The sequence below is a fragment of the Semicossyphus pulcher genome, unplaced genomic scaffold (genome assembly GCF_022749685.1).
Source record: "Semicossyphus pulcher isolate SPU_LCO1_2020_fin unplaced genomic scaffold, fSemPul1.0.p SCAF_10, whole genome shotgun sequence".
Lineage (NCBI taxonomy): Eukaryota > Metazoa > Chordata > Actinopteri > Labriformes > Labridae > Semicossyphus > Semicossyphus pulcher.
The window spans coordinates 22152751-22178074 of record NW_027211604.1 but is presented as its reverse complement, the minus strand read 5'-3'; the positions used below and the strand labels follow the sequence as shown (position 1 = coordinate 22178074).

Genomic DNA, 25324 nt, shown 5'->3' with positions numbered 1-25324 from the left:
CTTGACATTAATTCCCTTGACGCTGTGTCACGTAAGCCGTTCAGCGTTTAGATTTCCCAAGTTCCATGAATGCATCAGAAATGATCGCTCCGATCTCCGTTCAACAAACGAGCATTTTAAAATTAGTTTTCTTCTCCTCTTGAGGACAGACCTGACAAAGCTTCATTTTTACTTTTTACCAATCTGCATCATGATGTTGTAATTTCAGCAAACTTAAGACCCGTTAATTAAAGTCAATCACAAGACAAACGGGTTCTTTTTCTGTAAACAATGCAGCACGTGGAAAAGAAAGTCTTGCCTGGAAGTCGTTTATCGCTAACCGCTGGCTACACGCCCGGCATGTTCACCGCTGATCCGAGACCTGTGCTACTGTAACTGCACCGCTTCGTTCTGTACCTTTACGTGTGCAAAGCTGCGCTCCAGAAGCTTCGATATACATATCCTCAGCTAAGGATCTATACTGCTCGTGGAGAACATCATCAGGACGCAATTAATGTAAGGACGGATGAAATGACTTTACAGCAGATTGAACCTGTATCAGGCTAATTGCATTACCGGTAGTTTAAAATGAGAAAATCTTTTGCCTAAAAGTAACGAATTTTTGTGACTTTTTATTGACTAAAACTGGACTAAAATGTTTCGAGTTGTCGTCGACTAAAACTATAAAGGGTTAAAATGACTAAAATTAGACTAAAACATTTTCGTCTTCAGACTAAATCTAAAATAGCTGCCAAAATGAACATGGAGTATTGAACTGCTACTTGCAGAAAAAAGAGGAATTGCTGAATCTTTTGCATTGTTCCAGAATAGACCAAAAATCACATGATGGGCATTAAGATAGCTGAGCTAAATGTATTTTACCTTGACTGTAAATCATGAGACTCTTTGTACAATCCAATGAGAAGCTGAGAGGCTCTTACTGCAGCCTCCTGCCTCTGAATGGCTTTCAAGGATAATTCAGATTTGCCTTTTTATCCCCAGGATACTGCTGGCTATGAGGTGGCTTAATTAAATGTTTGAATATCTCTGAGCTCTGAGGGGCCAAAATCCACACGAACCTGCCGCGCTTCCGCCGAAAGGCCTTAAAAGTGCACACAGGAAGGTCTTTCTTGCCTCTTGCAGCATATTAATAAAAGAGCACCTCAAAGGAGTAACCTGCCTGTGTCATGATCTGAATGGGTCAATTTTAAAGCTTTAATCTAATGAAGTTAATATACCGAGCAGCTAGTGATTGTAGCAACAGTCCTTTTGGTTAGAATGAAAAGAAAATTCTGGTTCTTGATCCTTACATTTGCATATTTTGGTGTTTAAAGGAACAATGGGTAGAAAACTATTGGAATTGCTCCAGTAGATTGCTTCAGCCTTCAGCCATGATACAGCCTCTAATGGCTGCCACTGACAGGCTTTAATTGTTATTTTAATTGTCTAATATTTTTACAGAAGTGATCCTTACAGAGATAAGCCTTTTGCAGTGGTATGGGCCTTTTTTAAACTAGAAACATTGCTCTCTAAAAGACACCGGACTCTTCTGACTTGAGTAATTTAACCCTGCAAAATTTGCATTCCTACTTTATATTTATTATTGTGTGACTCTGGGGTTTTAAAGCTCCTGTGAGGAGTTTTTAGCTGGATATGAAACAGACTGAAATGAACACTGATGTCGCTACATGAGCTACAAAAGCAGACAAGACCATCAGCAACAAGATTGATTATTTCTTTATAGTTATTTTTAATGCCTGAAACTGCTGCTGGGGGGTAGGTGTCAGATGAGGCAGTTAACTTCATGCTGCCAAATCAGTTTTTTTTCTATATTTTCCACAGCAAGTGATACGTTTGAATGTTAAAAGAAAGAAAGATGAGATTGAAAACACTTCTTATACATGTACAGGACAAGATCAGCAAAGACATAAGAGGTACCACTTTGTCCACAGGGGGCGCCAAAATCAACGCAAACCGAAAGTTCCTCACAGGAGCTATATGAATTAAATATTGTATTGGCATCCAACACTATACTTATATAACACACACAATAACACATAACTAACTTAGCAGTTATGGCAGTGGTAGTACGGAAGCCCTTAGTGGACATGTTCCCATACATTTTATTTACTCCAATTACCCGATTTCTGGTCGTTTTCTCAAGATCTTGACTTATTTTTTCCGTTAACTCAGGAAAAAAAAGCTGGTTTTCCTGTGATAACGGGTTATAACAGATCCATATTGGACCATTATCTCAAGATAACAAAGCTTGTTTTCTAGGCGATCTAGAAAACAAAACAACAGGCTGGCCTGATATTACAGAGCAGGACACGCCATGCTGCCATTGCCCACACTAATGAGGTAAGTTAAGCCTGTTTCTATGTTTGTTTTGTGCTTTTACAAGGTGATAACAAGATAAATAAGTCGAGATCTCGAGAAAACGACCAGAAATAACTCGTTATCACAGGAAAACGGAGTAAACACAATGTATGGATGCATGTCCGCTAAGGGCTTCCATACGGTAGGCTAGCAACAACCGACTGTTTTGTCAATGGAGCGTTGAACTAAGCGACGTAGCATCTGTTTCTGCTTTAAAATTAAACATCTCACTCCTGAACAAAAGGGTCTATCTCTGTAAGGATCCTTACTGTTAGGTTGTTTGACACTTAGAATAACAATCTGAGCCTGTCGGGGCAAAAACAACCTTTAGCGGACTTACCTTGATCGGCCACATTTGCCTTGCAAAGATGAAGTTGCAGCAATTACAGCCCCATTGCTGCCTGCTGAGGCAATATACTGGAGCAATGCCAGAACTTTAGGACCTATAAGTCATTTAGACCCAAAAATATGTAAAAATAAAAAAAATAGGGCCAGGGGTCAATTTATGCAATCACTCCAACATTTGCATAGTGCTGTGTAGAACCAGGAGGGGCTAAGAAAGGACATTTGGAAACTTCAAAGGACACATACTTTTTACAAACGTGGTCCAGAAACATTCTCGTACCTTTGATGAGACGTTTCGGAATCAGTTTCAGGAATCAGCCTCATCCCGTTTCCTCTTTCCTGAGGAAGATGCTTCTTTAGTGCGACTCCACCAATGCAAGTCGAACTCCTCTTTGATGTGACACGGCTGAGAAGCAGAGCAAATGAAAAGTGTTGATGTAACTAATTAAAAACACACTCGGGCTGGGATATAAAACATTCATTTTGGTTATTATCATTCTGAATGTGCTTCGTCAAAGCAACTCTTTGTTTCATCTGGCAGCTCCAAAACAGACCATGTATAATTAATGCCTTTGTGAACTGTTATTTATAAGAAGTGGAAAAAAATTAAAAAGACTGTAGAAGAGATTTCAGCAATGACAGCAACTTGGTCCTGTTGTCAATAACACACACTAAAAATCCCCTGATGTATTTGCTTCACAGCAGAACAGCTTCTTTGTGTTGGTCTGAGGTTAATGTTCATAGATATGGAAACTTCACTGTAGTGATTGTTTTAGTTACGTCTCCTCTCACCATTCCTCCTCTACTCTGCTAATCCAGAACAGAATGGCTGCAGGAGCCGTATTTGTCAACAGAGTTGTCAATCATCCTTTTTACAGCATCAAATAACTCATTAAAAATAAACTTGTCAGAAAAATGAACACTTTGACAGAAACCATGTGTGAGAGAAATGTATTTGACGTGTATTCTGATTTTATCGTTTGACTTACGTCCAATCTGTTAACATGGAGGAGGCGGGCTTTATGACATATATTGCAGCCAGTCAGCAGGGGGCGATAGAGAGGTTTTGGCTTCACTTTTAGGGCGCTGTCATGTCCTTTATGTTTCATACAGTCTATGGTTTAACCCTTTCAAAACTTCAGTCCGAAGAATCCACATATAACTCTAAGTACAAAATGTACAAAAGCCTTGATGGGAACTTTGAACGAGAAAGACGGCTCTCATTTGAAGAACAGTCCAGATGGAAAGACTTTCATGAGCAGTAATTACCCTTGTACTTGTGAAAAATATCACAGCTACAAAAAGCAGCCAGACAGACTAAAATATCAACTTCAATAACAAGAAATCCAACCAAAGAATTCTGCAGTTTTTTAGTGTTCAAATCCAATTTATATTAAAAGGAGCAGTTCGCCCCTTGAAAAAGTCAGTCAAAGCTGGTGTTCTCTGTAATCGATAGAAGAACAATATTTGAAATTTGGTGCTATTGCTGTGGAGAAAGTTGTAAACTCGTGGTTTCGCCCATTCATACAACACCCAGCGTGCATTGCGCCCCTCCCTCTGCCCAGCGAGAGACGCTGGAGTGAAATACTACTGTTTTCTAGTCAAGGACATTGATCGCAGCAGGCAATGGGTCAGAGCGGGACAGAATCTGAAATACGACAGGAATATATTGGTGGATCGTCTAAAAAATCTTCGGCAGTCTGCATTTCAAACCTGACAATTTTGAACGAGACATGACATCGGAGGCAGGCGTCTTAGATTGAGGAAGTGTAGTTTAGCGAGCTCCCTGGCCTCTACCAGATGACACGTTTTACGTAGTCTGGTGGAGGTTTTCCAGGGCCCATTGGAGAGCAAATAGCATCCTCCAAAGGCACAGAGTCAAATTGCATTTTTTTCCTACCATGATGGCATTAGCTCCTTATAATAGCATGATAGGAGGTTGAAAATTGGCGAACTGGCCCTTTAAGCATTCACTACATTCAATATTGGTTTTGCTATATGTCCTGTCTTATAGCGTCCAGACATGACTCTAGAATTGCATTTTGGGTAAACAGCTGAGTGTCCTGGACATAACTCAGCAGAATGAGACTGTTGTCTGTCGTCATCCTGAATCACTGAACTGTTGCTTAAAGCTGCTTTTAAATGAAGATAAAGAGCTTATTCATTAAACCAGACCCGGTTTTAAACCTGCAAAACGGCAAACTAACTTCAAAGTCTCCATTCTCACGAGACGTTTTGACATTTGCCTCAATCAAACCCCTTTGACAGAATCAATACTGAGCTGGATGATGCAAGAGTCGATGCTGCATGCAGTACCTGTCTGGAGGACTTGATCAGCGTGGCAGAGCGCAGACTGCAGGGGCTGAAAACCGCCGCCTTCTCCACCCGCTCCAGCAGGATCCTGGTTCTGGGGATGTGACTCCATGACACCCCGAGGCCCGGCTGCACCTCTCCGCTGCTACCTTTCGTGACGTAGTTTGTAACCTGCAGACCCAGACACAGTCATGTTCAGTCGTCTCTGGTTTATTTTCTCTCCGGGGGTTGTAACACCATGTCTTCATTCTGTTTTATGGTTTAATATCGCTCGGATGAGACGAGCCTGAGAAGAAAAAACACTGCGGAAGTGGAACAGCGAGATTGTCCCACTTTTAATCAAGTGGGACCATCAAACACCCGATCAAATTAACTTTATCTCACTTCAAATACGTTGATGATTAGAGGTGAAGGCACATTTTCTTTGGTGAATGCTTTTTAATATGATTAGTTCATGTTTTACATAATTACATCCTCCAGTCATACACCTGAGCTAACAAACAGATCTTTGTTCTACACCTTTAATTCTCAGATGTGAGTAATCTTTTCTTTTTTTATCTTTTCATCTTTTGTTTTCTTAACCGCAAAGAAAAGCTGCAAAAATGTTTCGTTTTAATTTCAGGTCCCAAAGCAATAACAAGAGGAAGTGTGAAAGGGTTTGTGCAGAGTTTAGACTGACAGTGGAAATGCATCGTGCATGCAGAGTAGCACACGTCAAAGACTGTGTCATCTTTACCAAAGCAGCGACGTTGAAGTCCTTTGCCATCGTCTTTAGAACTCCTGCCACTTGTATCATCAAGGACATGCCTGGAGGCACAGGAAATTACAGAGAGGGTTCATTCGTGGACAGAATACTCTGAATGTCTTATGATGGTACTTAATAAGCAGCTCAAGAGCGGGTAAGTCAGGCAGCAGAGTATTGTTGTGATGTTTACGGTCTTTAATATTCTTATGGTTGACTATAGCTACACTTGAGATGGCGCGCCAGGGAAGGCAATGTCAGTCAGTCCTTGACTCTGGTAAACACTGAAAATATTAGACGGGATGCCATGATATTTTCTACACACATTGATGGACCCCACAGGATGAATTATAGCAACTTTGGGGAAATAGTGTATTGTACTTTACTCATAATGTCTTATATATGTTTTCAGCCTTTTGTTTTGGGTGAAGAAAAAGCTTGAGGGAATCTATCAGTATTTTTCTGGTTGAAAAATTAAAACGATTTATTTTTTTAAATGTATTCAATAGGGCAGCTGAAGAAAGGTGGGACATGTCGGGAGGAGAGAGCGGGGGATGGCAAGCACCAGATGAGTCAAACCTGCAATCAGTGCATCGAGGACTGCAGTCTCTGTACATGGGGTGCCTGCTCTACCAACTGAGCTAAACCAGCGCCCCTAAGCTAAGTTTCTTTAGGTGTAAAAAAGGGAAGTCCAGTATTACAACTGGGCTTTTCTAAATATTTTGCAGTTTAAATGATAATTGGAATTGCCCTAATAGATGGCTCCAGAGGGCAGTCACGAGAAGTAGTACAAACACCGAAATTGCCTTTTTGTTGCCACTAACAGGCTAATATTGTTATTTACACTTCAAAGGATGGATCACTAAATGAGCTGAACCTTTTTGTTCAGGCAGGAATTTACAAGCATTGAAAAAACAGCTTTTAATATCCTTCTAATATCTCTTTACAGATTCTACATTTCTATGTAGAATCTAATAAATAGGCAGGGACGTGGATTTTAGGGAAGGCAAGTGTTCTGGTTTCCGTTTGTAGTGCACTTGTAGTAATATTGACCAATCACGTATCGTAACGTAACAGTCCGTGTGGAGAGCAAAAGCAGGGGAACTTAATGCGCCTTAATAACAGCCCGTCTCCCATCAGCGCCATCTGATGATGATTTAGCTTCTCATTAATCTCTATAAACAGACATCTGCATGCTAACAGCTAACAATCCCTTCTAGATCTAAAATTCAACTTGAGATATATTCCCTTGACGCTGTGTCACGACAGCCGTTCAGCGTTCAGATGTCCCATCTTCCTCGAATGCATCAGAAATGATCGATCCGACCTCCGTTCAACAAACGAGCATTTTAAAAGTAGTTTTCTTCTCCTCTTGAGGACAGACCTGACAAAGCTTCATTTTTTTACTAATACTTTTTACTAATCTGCATCATGATGTTGAAATTTCGGCAAAGGTAAGACCCATTAATTAAACTGACAAAAGCAGTAATTTTACCATGCAGTACACGGGAGTAGCTTGATTAATTGCTGCCTCAAAAGGTTAGTTTGACTGATTTCTTTTTGGGTGGTTTTTAATCCCAGTAACACACAACACAAACAAACTAATCCTGACAGCAGTAGATCAGCAACTCCCTAGTCTTACAAGCTTAAATTACTGGTTTTGTCAATTGAGTAAATTAGACTACCTCAACAAGTAGTGTTTTAATAAATTGTCTTTTGCTTTTAACAAATTTGATTGTTGTTTTAAAGTTAATTTTTAAAGGCAAAGTTTGAATCTGTTACCATTAAAATTCACTGGAATTTAGTTTTCAATCTCCAGAGGTCCCACTAATAATAACAGCATTATTTATAACTGACATGAGAAATCTGAAATGAAGTGCTTCGGGGTTCAACGTGACTGCACAAACTTTTTCTTCTGACTAGAATTAACTGAGATGTCATGCCTCCAAATATGTGGGATCCCTGTTGTGGCATATATTTTGCAGATTTCAGACAGGCACCTGGAGTTTCCGGGCTCAGGTGTAAACACAGCCGCGGGTGTGATGGACTGTGATGGACTAGCAGAAAGAGATATCACCTTCATTCTGTTTGCCTCCCAGTAGAGGAGAGATTACAGCTGACACCGAGTCCACGATCACCGCTTTGACAGATCCACCGCCAACGGACGTCTAAAAAACGAGAAGTGACAAAATTAGAAAGCTTAAATTTGGATCTGTCCTTCAAAAAGGTTCCCCAGGTACAGCAGAGACGTTGGTGTATTTTAAGAGAAAGGAAAAAGGGACTGGAAACGAACCTGCTGAAGCCCGCCACCACGAAGATTGTACAGACAGTCGAGTAAAGAGTAGACGTCAAACAAGCGGAAGACGTGGATCCTCTGAAGAGCCTCCATCTGTGCAAAGACACTTTCTTGTTTCACATTTTTTTGTATCACAGATCATGTAATATTTGTTAAATCTCACCTCCTGACAACCCACCTGCTCCTCTCTGCTGCTCGTTTCAGTTTGCAGCATTTGAAGCAAGCGGCTGGCAGTCAGCCCTCCTGTCGTGTCGATGAATATAACGCTCTGTTTCAGGTGGTGAGAAATGTGCACTGCAACAGCAAAACACACCTACAAGAAAGCACAGTACTTAAAGACTGCATGGTTAATCTGTATGCGTGACTATGAAATGTATTATTTCAGCCAGAGCACAATGTCTTATTCTATAGAAGTAACGTTATTATAGAAAGGGAATTTACGAGGCTGAAATTATCAGCGATGGAGAGGGAAGGGAGGAAGTGTTCACCTGAGATTTGCCGCTTCCTGGCCCTCCTGACAGCTCTGTTATCTCTCCAGTATACAAGCCTGAATCCAGCAATTTATCTAAGCTGCAAAAACAAGGTACAATTCATTACTCACAGCTGCCATCCCATGTGATAAACCATTAGAGCAAACAAAAAGTGCAGATGGGGGGCTTGCAATCGGTTCCATAACACTCTTAAGATGTTTGGCGAGTACCTCAGTAGCCGTTTCACTTTTCCTATCAAGCTCAGCCAGCAACAGCGTCTTTCAAACTGAATCTATCAGAAATACTTGGCTTCCAATTAAGCATTAAGCGTGTGTTTAATCACAGGTGAGATTGTTTGTTAGTTAAAAGCCTAATGGGTGTGCCTACTGAGGATCTCGAGTGCAAAATTAGCCAAATTTCTGGTGATTAAGTCGACTCATCATCTAACCATCAATCAGTTGTTCAAATGAAGGATTTTTCAGATCTAACTCCTAACAGAGTAGAAGAATATTCCCAGAATGCTTTGCTGACTGAGTTAGTGTAACATGGAACACGATGACCAAACATCTGCACAAAACAAATTGAAATAGGAAATGAAGATACAAATGAACATGTGGTTTGATTATTACTTTATATAGAAGCATTCAAAATGATTTCATAATGTCAACAGAACTTTGCATGAACAATGATGTTTGAGTGACAGTTGTTATTTCCAGTTTCTTTGTATGAAGCTTCAAAATATGACACACCAAGTAACATCCGATTTTCTATGTAGAGATTTTAAACCCTAATTCTTATAGCTCAATTTGAAGGGGCTGCGAGCCATTCAAGGCCATTCAAAAACTAGGGGTGAGGCCAAAGGGTTGTAATTGGGGTTAGGTCATGGAATACATTTTCACCACAAGGTCAACACAATGCCAGTTTGTCCTGCAGTAAACTGTAGACTGTTAGACTATAACTAATGGTAAGTTCCATTGACAATACAATGTAACACTGCGCTCATCTGTGGCTCTTTACAGCCAGGTGTTTTAGGATGGTGCAGAAAGGGCAAATTCTAACACACCCTAACATGCGGTACAGAATATAAGACTATATATAAAGAGAAGTATTTTACATAGTTTATATAATCGTATTTTGGTTGCGTTTACTGTTCATTGTTATGCTCCAAAACATGAAAATTCCTTGCAAGCATTTGTTTATCCAAATCCAATTTTGTGAGCTGTGCCTTTAAGAAAACAACAGATATTGAACAGTACATGTTGGCGTCCAACAATTATATCCCCCTTTTCATTATTTATCAGCTGTTATACAACCTGTTACCCCATGACTGAAGTTCCATACACATAGTTGCCTTTAAAAGGTCTGAGAAAAGATGAAAAATGGATCTTGAGTTGAGATCATTTGGTTCAACTATTCTTATCAAAGTCAGGAATGCTGCTCAAACATATTTCCTTCAAATATGTTCTCAGTTAATTCCCAATTCACCATCTAATCTTTTATTACTCGATCGTTTCCCTCCATTATCATACTCTGAAGACACTTCAGAAACTGTTCTGCCATCTGAGCTACAACATCTGCAACTCCTCCTTAAGAAGAACAGCCTGAAGCTACCACAGGAACATTCAGATGATACTTTAAGTATCTATACCCACAGGGATATGCTGAGTGAAGGACGGTCTGTTCATAAGATTTCCAACCTTGTCAGTCTTGTCATGGCTTCTTTGTAGCAGCGTAAGTAAATCTTCCCTGAACTCGCACCTTCCCACACCCCCGGGCTGTTTATACGAGACCTCTTCTACCTCAGAGTACCTGCACTTTTTATGTGTTCACATTGCAGGAAACTTGGACAATAAATCAGCAGAGGTCCATTAATTTCCTCTAGAGCTGAGTGAACAGAGACTGGACTGATGTAAAGAACAGGTATAAAGTAAAAGGTCAGGGATAGAAGTTTCAGAATCATCTGTCAGCAGCCAATCAAACTTCTGTACTACCTCAACGTTCCCCGACCAATATGATTTCATTTAGCGCACAAAAGTTGGGCCAAGCAGGAGCAAAACAGGTCTCAGGTTTGTTTACAGCCTGTCCAAACAGCTGTCCACAAATTAAGCTTGAAGTACAACTGGTAGTAGACAGGCACTCAGACAGCATAGGTGTTAAAACACTTAGACTGAACATGGCAGCTTGTTATCAAAAACAAAATCTGTATTTTCACAGGGAAGACATTTTTGTGAGTCAGACAGCGGTCTAAAAATTGTCAATATCATTAAGGTCTGTATCTACTAATACTTCTTGTCTGAGTCTGATCTGGATCCATCCAAAATTGCTTGTTTGTCGTAAGTCAGAAATGTAATTGGTTCTTCCTTAGCCAGTGCGACACCCTTCCAACAAGTTTGTGAAAATCAGGCCAGTAGTTGTTTTCGTTGTGCTTAGCTGCTTATCTGTTTCAACACAATGCATTGTTATGAGTGGCAATGAGGAGGATTTACAAAGACCTCTTCAAGAACTTCAACCAAGTCCAGTTGCCCTTTTGGTTTAAGCTTCCAATTACCATGGCCTGGATGACTGAGAACCTTCACAGACAACATCATGCAACACTACATTTTATACATTTATTATGTACACTTAATGATAGTATTTTAGAGGTTGGGGGAATGATTGCAGGAATCCAAGGTCCTGGAGGTAATAAATCTCATCATATCCACGTAGGCGAGGCTACAAGACCGACATCTGAAGAGTTTCTAGGCATGGAGGGGCATGAAACTCTACCAATCATCAGTACAAATGATAAGCAACAGCATTCTTTGGTTATTTGCATTATAAAATTGCTACAAATCTTATTCGCTCCTCTGACTGGCTTCTTCTACTTAACTAAGGTAGATGGAGCTCATGGTTTAAGTAGCATTGGAGCCATCCAACAAATTTAAGTAAAGAAACCCACGTGGCTTCTCAGAAAAACGTGCATTGGCAAGAAACTTTTGGATACACTGCGCATCATGATAATATGAGAACTTAACAATAGGAAGTGTTGGAGTGGAAGTGTCAAATAATTGATCATAGTTTCCAACACTATCAACTGGCGGGGGGGTTAAAACACGATGCAAAATAAACCAATACCACAGAATCAATAGGGGGGGGGATCACTAATATTGAGGTATTCAACTTTCTTATGGCCCTAATGTTAATTGTATTGACTTGAGACAACTGTTTGTCTGCGCATAGAATGAGAATCAAACCTCCATACTTCTTTAATGCTGACCCAAATATGTCCAAAGAACGGAGTGCCAGAACCTTTCGACTACAGATCTGCTGTCACTGGCGACAGCATGCAAAGTCGTCAAAGCTCTTCTTTCAGCACAGTAATGTTTTCATTTGTCCATGTTGACGTTGGAGCCAACGATCTGTGCAGTTTGTGTGATCTCATCATCTTCGCCCGCACGTGTGATGATGGATGTGACAGAGATGAAGTTCAATCTACATAGCCAAGGTCCTCCAGTTTGAAGGGGACGCATCACCGGAAGCCTGTGGTTGGTTGACAGTGGTTCTCATCAGCCACAGTGTGATTGAGAAGACTAGAATTGGTGGGGTGGGACATACTTGCATTACTCCTAGCTTTCCCTGACACTGGTGCATAGAGGGTCATACTGGTGATGAAACATCAGGTTGTGTTCCTGTAAGGGCTCAGAGGGGTGAAAGTGATTGTCCTTGAAAAGGCACAGATTCTGAATTTCCCATGGGCTGCACTCATCAGTGAGATCAGACTACTGTGCAGTCCTTGGAGCTGAAGGTCTTCATCTGAGTGTATGATTGGAGTGGAGGCGACAAAGAGGCTCAGATTTTGTTGAGTCGAGTTTTCATTTGGCTGCTCGTCTTAAAGCTATTTTTGAATCCTGTAGGCAGGTATTTTCGTCTTTGCCTTTACACATTATAATGGTTTTAACAGAAAGCGGGAATATACAGCCTCTTACTTACAGGGTAATTCCATTTTTTTTAAACCTGGGCTCGTTTTCAAGGAGCTCAAGAGGCTTTGGAATTTAATTGTCGGATAAGATTATGGAAAGGATTCCTCCTGACATACATCTTTTTTTCCTCAGTAAAGGTTTTTGCAGGAAGACGACAGTTGAAACCTGAGTCAGAGTTGGAGTGAGGAGTTTGTTGTGGGCCTGCACAATATTTGGAAAATCCACAACATATGGATCCATACAAGAACATATGTTGTTGTATCAAGAACATATGTTGTTGTATCAAGAAAATACCTTGTTGTATCAAGAACATATGTTGCTGTCTTTGCCTGTCTCTCTCCTGCATCTCCTTCTATCCCACTTTTCGGCCCATCCAGTCGAGGCAGATGTCTGTTCAACGTGAGTCTGGTTCTGCTCGAGGTTTCTGCCTGTTAAAAGGAAGTTTTTTCTCGCCAATGTGCTACACATGGTGGCTTCATGTTGTACGGTCCTGACCTGCTCTCTTTGTAAATTGTCTTGGGATAACTTTGGTTCTGATTTGGCGCTATACAAATAACATTTGATTGATTTGATTAATAGCTCGTCTGATCCATGGAATACCTGTCTGAGCCTGTTAGTTGCAAAAACCGGCAAATTTAGTCATCAGACTTTCATCAGGGGCAGCCCTTTGCAGGCTGCTGGCTAAAGTAATCTTCTGGATCAACTACAGAAATTCACCTACGTCATTTAGTCACCAAAATGTGTAAAGTAAGGCCCTTAGTAAATACCCTTAAAGAGGACGAGCGCACTTGTGCCGATTGCAGCATAAAGGAGGCTGTTGGCTGCTGAGGGCATCTAACACCGAACTCCAAGGCTGAACTTCTCATGCGACGGCTTTGATGGAAGACAATCTTTGCAATTTTTCAATGAGGAATTTATCACTTGTTCACACCCACACATTTTTACATGAGCCTGTGCATGTCATTATAATATCATAGCACCATTATACTGTCAACTGTTGACAGAAATATGGTGTGGGCTACATGATACAGCGGCTGATGACAGCTAGAAGCCATTATCAGCGCTCATCATCAGTCCTGTTTGTAAGACGAAGCACCACTGCAGCAGGGAATCTGATAAGGTTAGCTTCTGCAGCCTTTTCCTTTTTGTCTTTCTACATTTCATTTGACACTCTCTGCAGCTGGAAATGCATGTGTGCCATTCGTGACTAGTAAGTGATTGTATTTGTTGTCAGCTTTAATGGAGGTGTGTTAAATTCAAGTTGCATTAATGTGTTTTTTACTGTTTTGTGCAATAAAAGAAATGCTTGTGGATGATATTTAAGGAAACAGCTTAATAATTACAATGAAGTTAAATTTCAAGCAGTTAGGAAAACTACTAGGGCAGCTACTACCAGGGCGGCTGTGGCTCAGTGGTAGAGTCGGTCGTGCTTCAATCGGAAGGTCGGAGATTCGATCCCAGCTCCCTCAGGCTACATGTCGAAGTGTCCTTGGGCAAGATACTGAACCCCAAATTGCTCCTGGTGTCATAGCCAACAGGTATGAATGTGATAACTGATTGACAGTTGGGCACTTTACGTAGCAGCCTCTGCCATCAGTGTGTGAGTGTGTGTGTGTGAATGGGTGAATGTGACATGTAGTGTAAAAGCAGCTTTGAGTGGTCGCAAAGACTAGAAAAGTGCTATATAAGTACAGTCCATTTACCATTTACCATTTACTAATAGTCATAGGTATAATGAAAGTTTTTATTGAGCTCTTTTGATTTAAATTTCTGACATTTTACTAGCTGGTTGAAATACAAAAAAAAAAGTCTATTTCCATCACATTCTTTTTATCCCTGTCAATGCTTATATTCAATGTGCAAATAGCAGCTGGGAGTAGAAAGGGAAATGTTAAAAAAGGGCAACAGACATGAAAAATATAAAATATTCCAAAATGTGTCAAGCTGCAGCCGTGAGTGAAAGTTGAAGAGAAGTTCTTCTAACAGTGTTTACAGCCTTCAGGGCTTCAGGTAGGAAAAGTCTACAGTTCACTGTCTACATTATGAAGAAAATGTGAATGTGCAAGTATTTGCTTAATTTCATTAAGACATACTTTAAGCTACATAAGCTTTTATTCTCTCAGACACCACATTTATCTGCTGTTATAATGAAGATCGTTTCCTAATGCAGTTGATGGATTCTGACACACCTGGATCAGCAGGATCTTCTCAGCTGAGGAAACTATGTTTACACTTACCCATCCATCCATCCATTACGGGGGGCTGGAGCCTATCCCAGCTGTCATTAGGCGAGAGGCGGGGTACACCCTAAACTGATCGCCAGTCAATCACAGGGCTGACACACAGAGACAGACAACCTTTAATGCTCACACCCACACCTACAGGCAAATAGTCACCAATTAACCTAACGAGCATGTTTTTGGACTGTGGGAGGAAGCTGGAGTACCCGGGCGAGCACAGGGAGAACATGCAAACTCCAAACAGAAATGCCCACTTTGTCTGCACCGGGGTTCGAGCTATGAACCTTCTAGCTGTGAGGCAACAGCACTGCACCACCGGTAGCCCTTTACACTTATCATACGCAGGAAATATTATACGGCATATTGACAGATTTAAGTCTCTCAGAGTCTCTCATTTGCAATATCCTTACCCTATTTTAGACTCAGTTCCTAGATTAGTAGGTACATCCAGTTAAGATTAATACTTTATCATAAAACAGCTCTGTATTAAGTTCTTCCTCCATGACTGAACCTCAGGACCCTCGCAAACCTCCTCCACCAACTGTCTTACGATTCAAAGTGTGCAGATTTATCTGAAGAATTCAAGATGATCTTAAAACACTTTTTCTTGGTGTGCAGGGTTGTTGTTTCCACAGTCTTAATATTTGTCTTATGTGCCTTCCTCTGTATCTCAATATCACTGTAAGCGTAAAGAATCTCAAGATCATAATGATCAATGATTTTTAAGAGTGTTAGTTCAACATCATCGCCACTTTGGAAGCCATAGGTTGTTGTCATGCTAAATTGTGTTGCATTATACAAAGAGGTGTTTTTGTTTTATATCAATGCTGATATTTAATAAGAGACAGCTCTCTGTGCAGCTCAAGACAAATTGACCATGACGTTTAAAAAACACCCAATGTCAATACACAGTGAATATTAAAACCTCTGTGAGGGTGGGATTAGACTGCATTAGTGTTAGTAAGGTATAACTAATAAATTGGCCAATCAGTGTCTGTTTAATTAGCCTGTCACAGCATGAATCAGACACTACTCTGACTGTACAAAGTGTGACAGCACTGATATCCAGCAGTTCATCTTCTCACCAGTGGAGAGCAGCCAAGATACACAAATTACTCTGCTTTGACCCACACGGCTGATACAGTTTCATGTCACTAATCCAAAGCACTAACTAATTTATGAAAACCACTTAAAAAGAGCCACGAAGAGAGGGGGAAAAAAACACCTGTGGTCATTAATAAAACTGGAACAGTGGGTTTAACTGTAGAAATCTTACCATGCAATAAATTAAACTATGCTGGCCCATTTCACAGATTGTCCAAAGCACTCTGTGCCCTCGCTAAAGAACACGTCCCTTCAAACTTTGTGCTACGACTGCATGCAGATAATTGAATTTGATCAAGGCAGCATAAGTCTCTGTGCAAGCCTGTCATAAGATCTTGTGTCTTTGTTTTGCAGGTTGATTGTCGGCAGTGCTGAAATATAATGTCAGGCTCGGAGCAGTGGGGATTTTGTGTTTCTTTCAAGTTATAAATGTTTTCAAGCACTTGTGAGTGGAGTTTTTTTGTGGAAAGTGGTCAGGCTTGTGGCCAACCTAATGCAGCTGATATATCAGACGGCACTTTAGCCAAATGGAACAACAAGCAGAGAAGAGGCCAGCTTCGGTGGCTCGGATGTTGCACACAGGCCATTTCTACATCACTCTACTGCTGTGCTGTATTTTTAACAACAGCCGCCATACTGCAGCCGCATATTCTGCCAGCGCAGGTCAATGCTAACTCGATTATAACGACACTGAAAAGATTTTAGTTTGATAAAAGAGGATCAATGCAGAGGAATCTGGTCGCAAAACATCTTTGGTAATGTACAATACTATTGATTTTACATGCTTTCTTGTGATGTGACTGTGGCCAGTCAGGACTGGTCTACGGAGCAAAGCTCTACGCTGAGGAGCAAATACGGCATACATAATGAACATGGTGTAAAGTATTGGTCAAACCTCATCTCCTTTGACTTTTAAAACAGGGCTGTGTATTTGCAAACACCTGGCATTTTGATACGTATCATAATAAAAGTAAAAGTTTATTTTTTAGAGTAGTTGAATCTGTATTTGTATTTTTCATAGTCCCTGTATCATCTAACTTCCCAGCACTAGTTTCAGAACAGTCCGAGCAAAGACATTATTATGTGCCTATAACATCAGAAATATGAAATATCTGCATATTAAAAAAAACCTATAATGTTTTTAAGAATCAATACTGTATCAAAAAACAAAATACTGCGATGCTTAGAGGGCCAGTTCGCCGATTTTCAACCTCAATCCTCTCAAGCTATTATGTAATTTGGCTCTGTGCCTTTAGAGGACGCTATCCACTTCTCCAAAGGACCCTGGAAAAAATCCACCAGACTACTTAAAATGTGTCATCTAGCAGAGGCCAGGGAGCTCGCTAAACTACACTTCCTGAATCTAGGACGCCCAAATACGATGTCATGTCTCATTCAAAATCGACAGGTTTGAAATGTAGACTGCAGACCCGAAGATTTTTTAGACGATCCACTGGAATATTCTCGTCATGTTTCAGATTCTGTCCCGCACAGAGCCATTGCCTGCAGTGATTAATGTCCTTGACTGGAAAACGGTAGTATTTCACTCCAGTGTCTCTCGCTGGGCCGTTCCTTTCAGAGAGAGGGGCGCAATGCACTCTGGGTGTTGTAGGAATGTAGAATGGGCGAAGCCACGAGCTGTTTGTACAACTTTCTCCGCAGCTATGGCGCCGATTTCAAATATTATTGCTTCTATTGATTACAGAGAACACCAGCTTTGACTCACAGTGGCTTTTTCCAGGGGAGAACCGCTCCTTTAAGTGTATTAAAATCTCTTCTCGTCCCTACAAACAGCAGCTCATTCATGCACCACACAAATCAGAGACTTTAATGTGACATGCTATCAGGCAGCACTGAAGAAGTGGCCTCTATAAGCTAAAACAAGCATCTGCACCAAATCTTTTTCCCCTCTAAAATAAATATGTGGAACCAAACTGAGGAATACATATTTGATTTTTGGAGGTGAACCTTCATTCAGCTCTTGTGGCTCTGAGCTCGCTGTTAAATCCCCCCAGTATCTGGAAGACAAAGCAGTGCACTCTGCTGTGTGCGCAGGATTGTCTTTACCTGGGATTTCCAGTGGAGAGGATGGCTGTTGAGCTCAATAGTTCTTCATACAGATCAGCTCCTGACACGGGGAACGCTGTGTGCTGGGCCAGCAGCACTCGGCGGATGGCAAACAGAGCCTGAAAAACAAAAATTACAGCATATGTTGTTCACCAAACTGCAGCACGGATACAGCACAACACATGTACTCGTCTACCTCGTCCGGCGTTGCCAGATTGGATAGTTTTCTGCACAATTGAGCCATCATGATTGTAATCCAAAAGGCACAAGATACAAAGTTTGGCTTGTTTTGATGTGAGTAGGAGGATCTTTCAAAACAATGTAATCATGTTTGCACGGCCTGCTCTTTTGTGCCTTCTTGTATCATCATTTAGTGAATTTTCATTACTGAAGAGACAATAGACTGCTTTGCATTTAAGTGGAAGCAGCAGGTCACTTACAGGACTTTGTGTAGTAGCAACAAATACGCTAACAACTATTTTAAAGAGACGGTTGCTTTTCAAAAACAGGGAATTATTTCTAAACGGTTTGCTTAAGTAGTTTTCAAATTACACATAAGCTGTGTGCCAATTCAGGGGCTGCATCCTTCGAAGGACATATTTCAAGGACGATTGCGTCACGGTGGCGCGTCCAGGGCTGTTACATTTCGAAGGCTCCTCTCAGATGCAGAAGACAAATGCTTCCTCCTGGACCATCTGGTGCATTCTTTGCTGCCCAACATATCCCTAAATTAATTCTGAGCCAATTCCAAAGAGTTGGCGGACTCTCAAGCGGCAGAGAAATACACTTTTAAATGTAAAAAAACGTTGAGTTACAACTCAATCGAATACCTGGCGATACAAATGTTAAATAAATAACACGAAAGGGGCCTTGAAACAAATGATCTTTAAATTAATAAGTTAAGTTACGTGATGTTAGTTATGATAGCTAGTTAGCCAGCTAACTACTTATTGCTAGGCGACAAGAGCAGTGTTTGGTGAGGCAGGGGTAAGGGCGGGAACAGCTGGTGACGCAAACAGGAAATCATCCGTAGACTAGACGGTCTCATTTCAGTTCGGCCTTAGCGTCTACACAGGCTACGAATAACTCATCATTCATAGACCACGTTGTTCAAAGGATGCACACGCTGAATTGAGACACAGCGTTCTTTGTGAAGGCATTGGCTGTCTAACAACTTTGTTTTCTTAGCCAATGTCTGCAGAGCACTGTGGTCATAATGTTGTTTTAAACGTGCTTTAGAAATTGACTTGACTTGTTTCTTAGTGACAAAATGCTCACATCTCACTTGTTCATTTGGCTCACCTTAAAATGAAAATATTTCATGAAAATAATCATACATCGATGCATTGCAAAGCTTAGTTTTCAAGAAACTGCAAAGTACAGTGTGAGGGAAATAAATGATTGACATGTTGGCATTTTGTCCTCCTTTACTTGGAAATGTGTGTTGCACTACTTTTTGGAAATAGCTTATAACTAGTAAGATTACTGTCATGCTTTCAACTATAGTCTGTTACATTGTACTTCTTTTATTATTCTGGGATGGCTTACTATAGCGTGGGAAGGGGCTGCCGGTGGAAAATCTATCCATTAAGCTATCTTGGGGGCATTAACATCTGTTTGATGTTGATTAATGTACATGGTTCCATTTTAAATACATTTAAAAAAACGACTCATAAAAGCTTGCAATCAGGATAAAGCTGGGATGGGCAATTATTATCTTTATAGAACACCCTGATTGTGTTTAGTAAGAAAATATCACAAAATGCCAAAACCATTTTGCAGTTAATTTCCTCCCCTCTTTCTTCTCTCTGCTTGCTTTCTGTTTGTTCTTTAACTTTTACACACAGCAGCTAATAGAACAACAGCTGTCCACAGCATTTCCCACACGCTCACACATACTCCCACACTTCTGCAAAGAGGAAATCAATGCACGCTGAATGTAAACTTGTGCTTTCTTGTTATTTATCTTCGCTGCTTCACATCAATGTCTTCTTTTACTATATCACTGAGTTCTTCTAACAATAAAAACATGTCTTCCAAGCTCCCACAGCCGAAGGTGGTATCTTTATATTTTTCAGCTCCCAAATTGGCGTACTATTTATGTTGAAATTTGAATTGCAAATCAGGTGCACTCACTGCTCTACACAAGCATATTAACTGTCACATTCGTTGCACCAATTAAAAAAAACAGCTTTACTGTTGAGCTGAGACACACAAACCTCCCTTTACTCACATTTCACTGCAGTAAAACACGACCAGGCACATATTCAATTATAAGGCATTATTCAGTTAATTATAATGAAGTCAATATAATGTTGCAGATCGATCAGTCAGTATTGATCTTTACAGAACCACATCTCACTTCTCAACGGGAAAACAAAACCACATTCTCAAGAACACTTCAAAAGGAAGGAGAGGGAAGAGATTTTTCTATGTCAGAACGGAGATAAATTTGGCCCTTGTTGAAGTGACCACCTGCAGCCTCAGCAAACGCACACAGTTACCACACAATTGGCTGGAAAGTCTCATTGTCTCAACAAGGCTTCGTCTCCTAGAAACTACTTTGGAACTTCAAACCAGCAAATGAGTAAAAACTTCAACACTAAATCACTTGTTGCTTTTCTATTTATAAGGAGGAAAAGTATAAAACGTAATAAGCTCTAGATCACAGAATCGCGGCACGGTGGATTTTTACCAGCAAATCTATCAGCTTGCATAGTGCGGGCTTTGAAGCAGAAGTTTTTTACATGACATGCAGCTGAAACATTGAGTGTAAAACAATAAAGTTCTGTTTCCTTGGGATTTTAAAAAAAGTAGTCAGCATCTGAGTGTTTAAGTATTGAAATGTCACCGTTTCCTCCATCTCCAGTTGAATGTTAAAATCTGTCTGATGACTCATCCTGCACTGGAGGGCACATTCGTTAATGTATTCAGTCAAATGTAATATGGGGCATCCAGCTAAGTTTTTCCATTAAACTGCACTTGACCGTTTGTGGGTCACAGTGTTTATCAGAGCGTTATCAAGGGGTCAGAAAGGCGTGTTTGGGTATTCATGTTGGCAAAAATGTGTCATTTGCCTCTTGATCTAACGATCTAACAGCTCATACTGGAGCGACAGCGATTAGTTGATGAACAGATTTAATAGAGAAAATTAAATGCTAACTAATGATAAACGTAATCGAATCATCTTTTCAGCGCTGTCGCCTCACAGCTAGAAGGTTCCTAGTTTGAAACCAGGTTCGGACTCATTGGGCTTTTCTGTGTGGAGTTTGCATGTTCTCCTGGTGCACTCCAGCTTCCTCCCACAGTGCAAAGACATGCTCCTTAGGTTCAGTGGTGACTCTAAATGACTGACTCTAAAGTGTAACTGTGAGCGTGAAAGGTTGTCTGTCTCTATGTTTCAGCCCTGTGATTGACTGGTCCAGGTTGTACCCTGCCTCTCGCCCAATAACAGCTGGGATGGGATGGGCTCCAGCTTCCCCCCCTGGCGCAACCCTGAACAGGATAAGCCATATAGACAATGGATGGATGGATTCATCTTTTCTGTGGTTTTTCAAGCAAAATTATCAAAAATGTTTTGCTTCCAGCTCCTTAAATGTGAGGATTTGTAGCTTTACTTAGTTATCTATGACAGTAAATGAAAAATCGTTGGGTTTTGGAGGGTTGGATGGACAAAACAAGCAAATTGAAGATGTCACGTTCAAATTTAAAGACTGAGAGAACATTTTCAGACTACATTTGACAGATACCAAGTGCTTAATTAAATTAACATTGAGAAACCAAATTAGAACCTTAAATTTGAGAAGGGTTTTATCTCATGAAAACATGGTATCTGTCCCTCAGTGCAGGATGCGTTAGCAACATTTTGTTATGTTGTCTACGAAATGATAAACTCTACAACCTCTTAAAAGAGCAGCTCCTGTCATGTTTTAAGACATATAAAAAGCTCTGCTTGAAATAATAAATTGTGTCTGGCATGTTTTTTCCACTAAATACATTTAATTACCTTGTAGAAATCCTCCGAAGGCATCTCCTCCTTCTCCCTCATTAAAAATGACCAAATTTGCATAGGGTCCGCCCACTATGCAAATTTCCAACCGCCCCCTCTGTGGCGAAAACAAAACTGCCATCGTTTAGTGGCAACTTGTTGAAACTTAGCTACCTTAAAATGTAGTAATCAGTAGTAGTAACGTTAACGTTAGTAGTCAGTAGTGAGTTTGCAGAAATTAAGATGATGGTTACAGCTGGCTCGCCCATCGCTTTAGTGGTTGCCATAGGTTGCACATAATGATATGCACAGCGTCTCCCCGTCCATTAACGGGATTGGCTCCTTAGGTTTGTGACGTCTCAAACCTGCCAATCTGAAAACGTGTTGTTCAGCCTGTCCTTGGTACACTGCAGTTTAAAAGCAGACAGGCAGCCATGGAGATGACTGCTGATGTTGTCCCTGATATGTCTTGTAGCACATGAAGAATACCACATGGAGATGTCTACAAGGTTAAACACTGGATTTTCACTGGAGGGGGTCTTTAAGGCAATTTATGAATATCTCCAATATAGTTTTTGACATTGTTTGGCTATACTCTGGCATATATAAAACAAAAAATGAAACCTCTGTTACCATTTCCAGGGAACTGCTACAGAGCTGGGGAGGAAAAAATTCAATTTCAGACCCTGCACTACCCCCTGAGATGATTGCCTATATTAATAAATAAGTATGTGATTGTATGAGGAACTGTGAGTTCCTTTGTCTGAGTGAAGTTGTAAACTTATTTGATGTCTGTACCTACCATAGTAGAGTGGGACAACATCCCAGTGGATCTGACAACAACTCCTGCATCAAAACACGGAACAGGCCGGGATTTGAGGCTTTATATATAAAGTGAAAAAATAATAAATAAAATATTGTAGGGTCCAGCTGTCTGAAGAAAGAGCTTACACTCTGATTAGCCTCTTCTTCATGGAGGATTTCCTGACAGAGTTCATGTCAAAAAGAAGAAATTTATTTGGGGATGTAAGGCAAATCTGTTGGGTCTCAATTAGTGGGAATGTTGGCAGCCCAATTTTAGAGGGGAGTTCATCAGAGAGGTGTTTTTAAATAAAAATCGTGCCTTGTGCAGTTTTAATTGAACTGCTGCAGCAGGCTGCCTGTCAGATAAGCGTGTCGGCGCAGATGACCTAGCATCGACCTCCGAGCTGCTGTAATGTGTGTGCACAACAGTGGTTCAAATCAACAGCAGGAGACTGATGGACCAGAGGGAGCCTGGTTATCAGCTCAGGGGAAGCCTGCAGGCTGAACAAGCTGGACAGGAAGTCTAGATCGGCTGAACCTGCTGCAGGCATCGATGGGCAGAGGAATAAGGTAATGATCTCATGGGGGGAGAGAAAAAACTTTCATTCATGTGATTCTATCTGCAACACCATGACCTCAAATCTCCTTTATCACTGTGATACAGAAGTTACAAAACTATTTCCTATCCATGTCCAGAGTAAGTATTACATAGCAAAATGCTCTCACTCATCTTCTATCCAAACTTGAGTTGACTTCCTTGCCCTCTCCACCCACACAATAAGTCGCTGATACACATTTATCTGGAAGCCCCTTCTGTGTCTCTTTCCCTATTATTTGCACTCTTGTATGTCTTAAAAAGTTTGGTTGAAAACAGTACTTATGATGTGAAGACAAAAAAAGTTGGTCTCCCCGTAAGGTCAGAACTGGGTTAAGCAGAATTCCTTTCATGATGTCTGCTCCATCTGCCTGCTTCTGCACGGCAAAATGTTGTAAAACTGAAGAGTTGGCCTCTTTTGATGGGTTCAAACTGATGCTAAGAAACCAATACAGATTTTTCTTAGTCTTTCTTTGTCTCATGTCTTGTCTCTGTCTTAAAAACGGGACACAACATAGTCTAGTTTGAATAAACAGAATTAAATATACAGAACGAATAGAAAGCAGATGTGATTTTCAACCTTGAATTCAGCCATGTTGCCTTGCTTGTTAACCACAAGACCTGGATCGCCATGCATGGGTATACTTAACAAGCCCAGTGGTAGATCATTCTATATTAAGGGTGACTTTTATTATTATAGCCTGTCTAATATAAACCACTTCCGCAACGAGAATCTCACACTGCATGTGGGCAAAAGTGTGTCTATTGATTTAGATCTATATGGTATCGGTCAGGACCTAAACACCCTGCCCTACGTTGTTTAAGTCAGGTTTGTCACCTGACAATTAAAAGGAAACAGCAAGGATAATCTATAACAAAGATATAATAAAGTTTGTCTTCATTGCTGAGCTGTTATTCTACGAGTTAGGGGTCGATCGATTATCGCCCTGGCACAAGTTCAGTTTTTCATGGTCAGTCAGTCGTGGGGTGGACTGAACCAGGAACTGAATAATAGCTGTGCAACAACATTCACATAATGAATATAAAATCCAACCGCTGTTTTTAAAACACTGGCAGGGAAGGCACTCAAAAGTCATCATTTGTTTAAAAATAATGTTGAAAAGTTATTTTTGGATTAGACATGCCTAAAGGCATTTCAACAAAGTTTTGTTGGAGTTTGTGTTCTTCTAAATTTTGACACCAAAATTTTATTTTTACTGCAATTGTATATCGGTTCCAATAGTGGTTATCGTTCGACCCCTACTAAGTGTAAATATGTTTGGTTTGAGGGGTTTAAATGAAGCAGAGGGTCAAATCATCATGGATTTGATGGGGGTGATAGGAGGGATCAATTTGACTCAACTTGCAGCAGACCATCAAATTCATCACGGTTGACATCCAGGGTGTTCTACTCGTTTACATGCAGTTTTCAGGGTCCTTCTACTCAGTGAATGAGCCACATATTTAATTAATGCGTGATATAAATACCTTGTACGACACAGAACATTTCCGAGCCAGCTCTTCAATGTCAGATGAGACCAGATCTTCAACTGTGAGAGAAGGAAACCATTGTAGTTATTCATAGTTAAGATTAAGATGTGACAAACACACAAACATACATTATACTGACCTGTTTTAACATCAGCAGCACGCAGGTCGCGGACTACGCCTTCATCCAGTCCAGGACACATCCCTTCCCTCAGAACGACCATGGTCTTACATAGTTAAATATTAGTTCCCATGCAAGTCTAGAGTAAGAAAATAACATACAGCTTCCATTTTGCGCTAAAACCACAAAGCGTGAAGTCACTAACGTTAGCTACCTGTAGAGCTGTCCCTAGCTAAACTATGTGTTTTTAGCTTTGCGGCTAAGTTACATAGCTAACTTTTCTGCTTGTTTGGTCGGCGATGACAGAAGGATTGACTTCCTTCAGGTTGCTGTCAAAGTTGATGACTATACAATCCTTACAGTATTTTCCTGCAACAAACTCACGTTTTTAACAAACTTCCACACCTTGCTTCCCTAATCTGCAGCAGCACACG

General features: G+C 40.6%; 1 protein-coding gene across 1 annotated transcript in view; it reads right to left on the bottom strand.

The window, feature by feature from the left end:
- rad51d (RAD51 paralog D) overlaps positions 1 to 25324 on the bottom strand; it is a 27613-nt gene extending 2289 nt beyond the window's left edge. Inside the window, exons 1-10 of the mRNA XM_069673035.1 lie at positions 24912 to 25324; positions 24770 to 24831; positions 17895 to 18013; positions 8543 to 8624; positions 8233 to 8367; positions 8052 to 8147; positions 7836 to 7926; positions 5753 to 5823; positions 5020 to 5187; positions 2984 to 3109 (exon numbers count right to left, since the gene is read on the bottom strand). Coding sequence (XP_069529136.1) covers positions 3011 to 3109; positions 5020 to 5187; positions 5753 to 5823; positions 7836 to 7926; positions 8052 to 8147; positions 8233 to 8367; positions 8543 to 8624; positions 17895 to 18013; positions 24770 to 24831; positions 24912 to 24993 — 1005 coding nt within the window. The 5' untranslated portion in view covers positions 24994 to 25324 and the 3' untranslated portion in view covers positions 2984 to 3010. The remainder of the gene's footprint in view (positions 1 to 2983; positions 3110 to 5019; positions 5188 to 5752; positions 5824 to 7835; positions 7927 to 8051; positions 8148 to 8232; positions 8368 to 8542; positions 8625 to 17894; positions 18014 to 24769; positions 24832 to 24911) is intronic.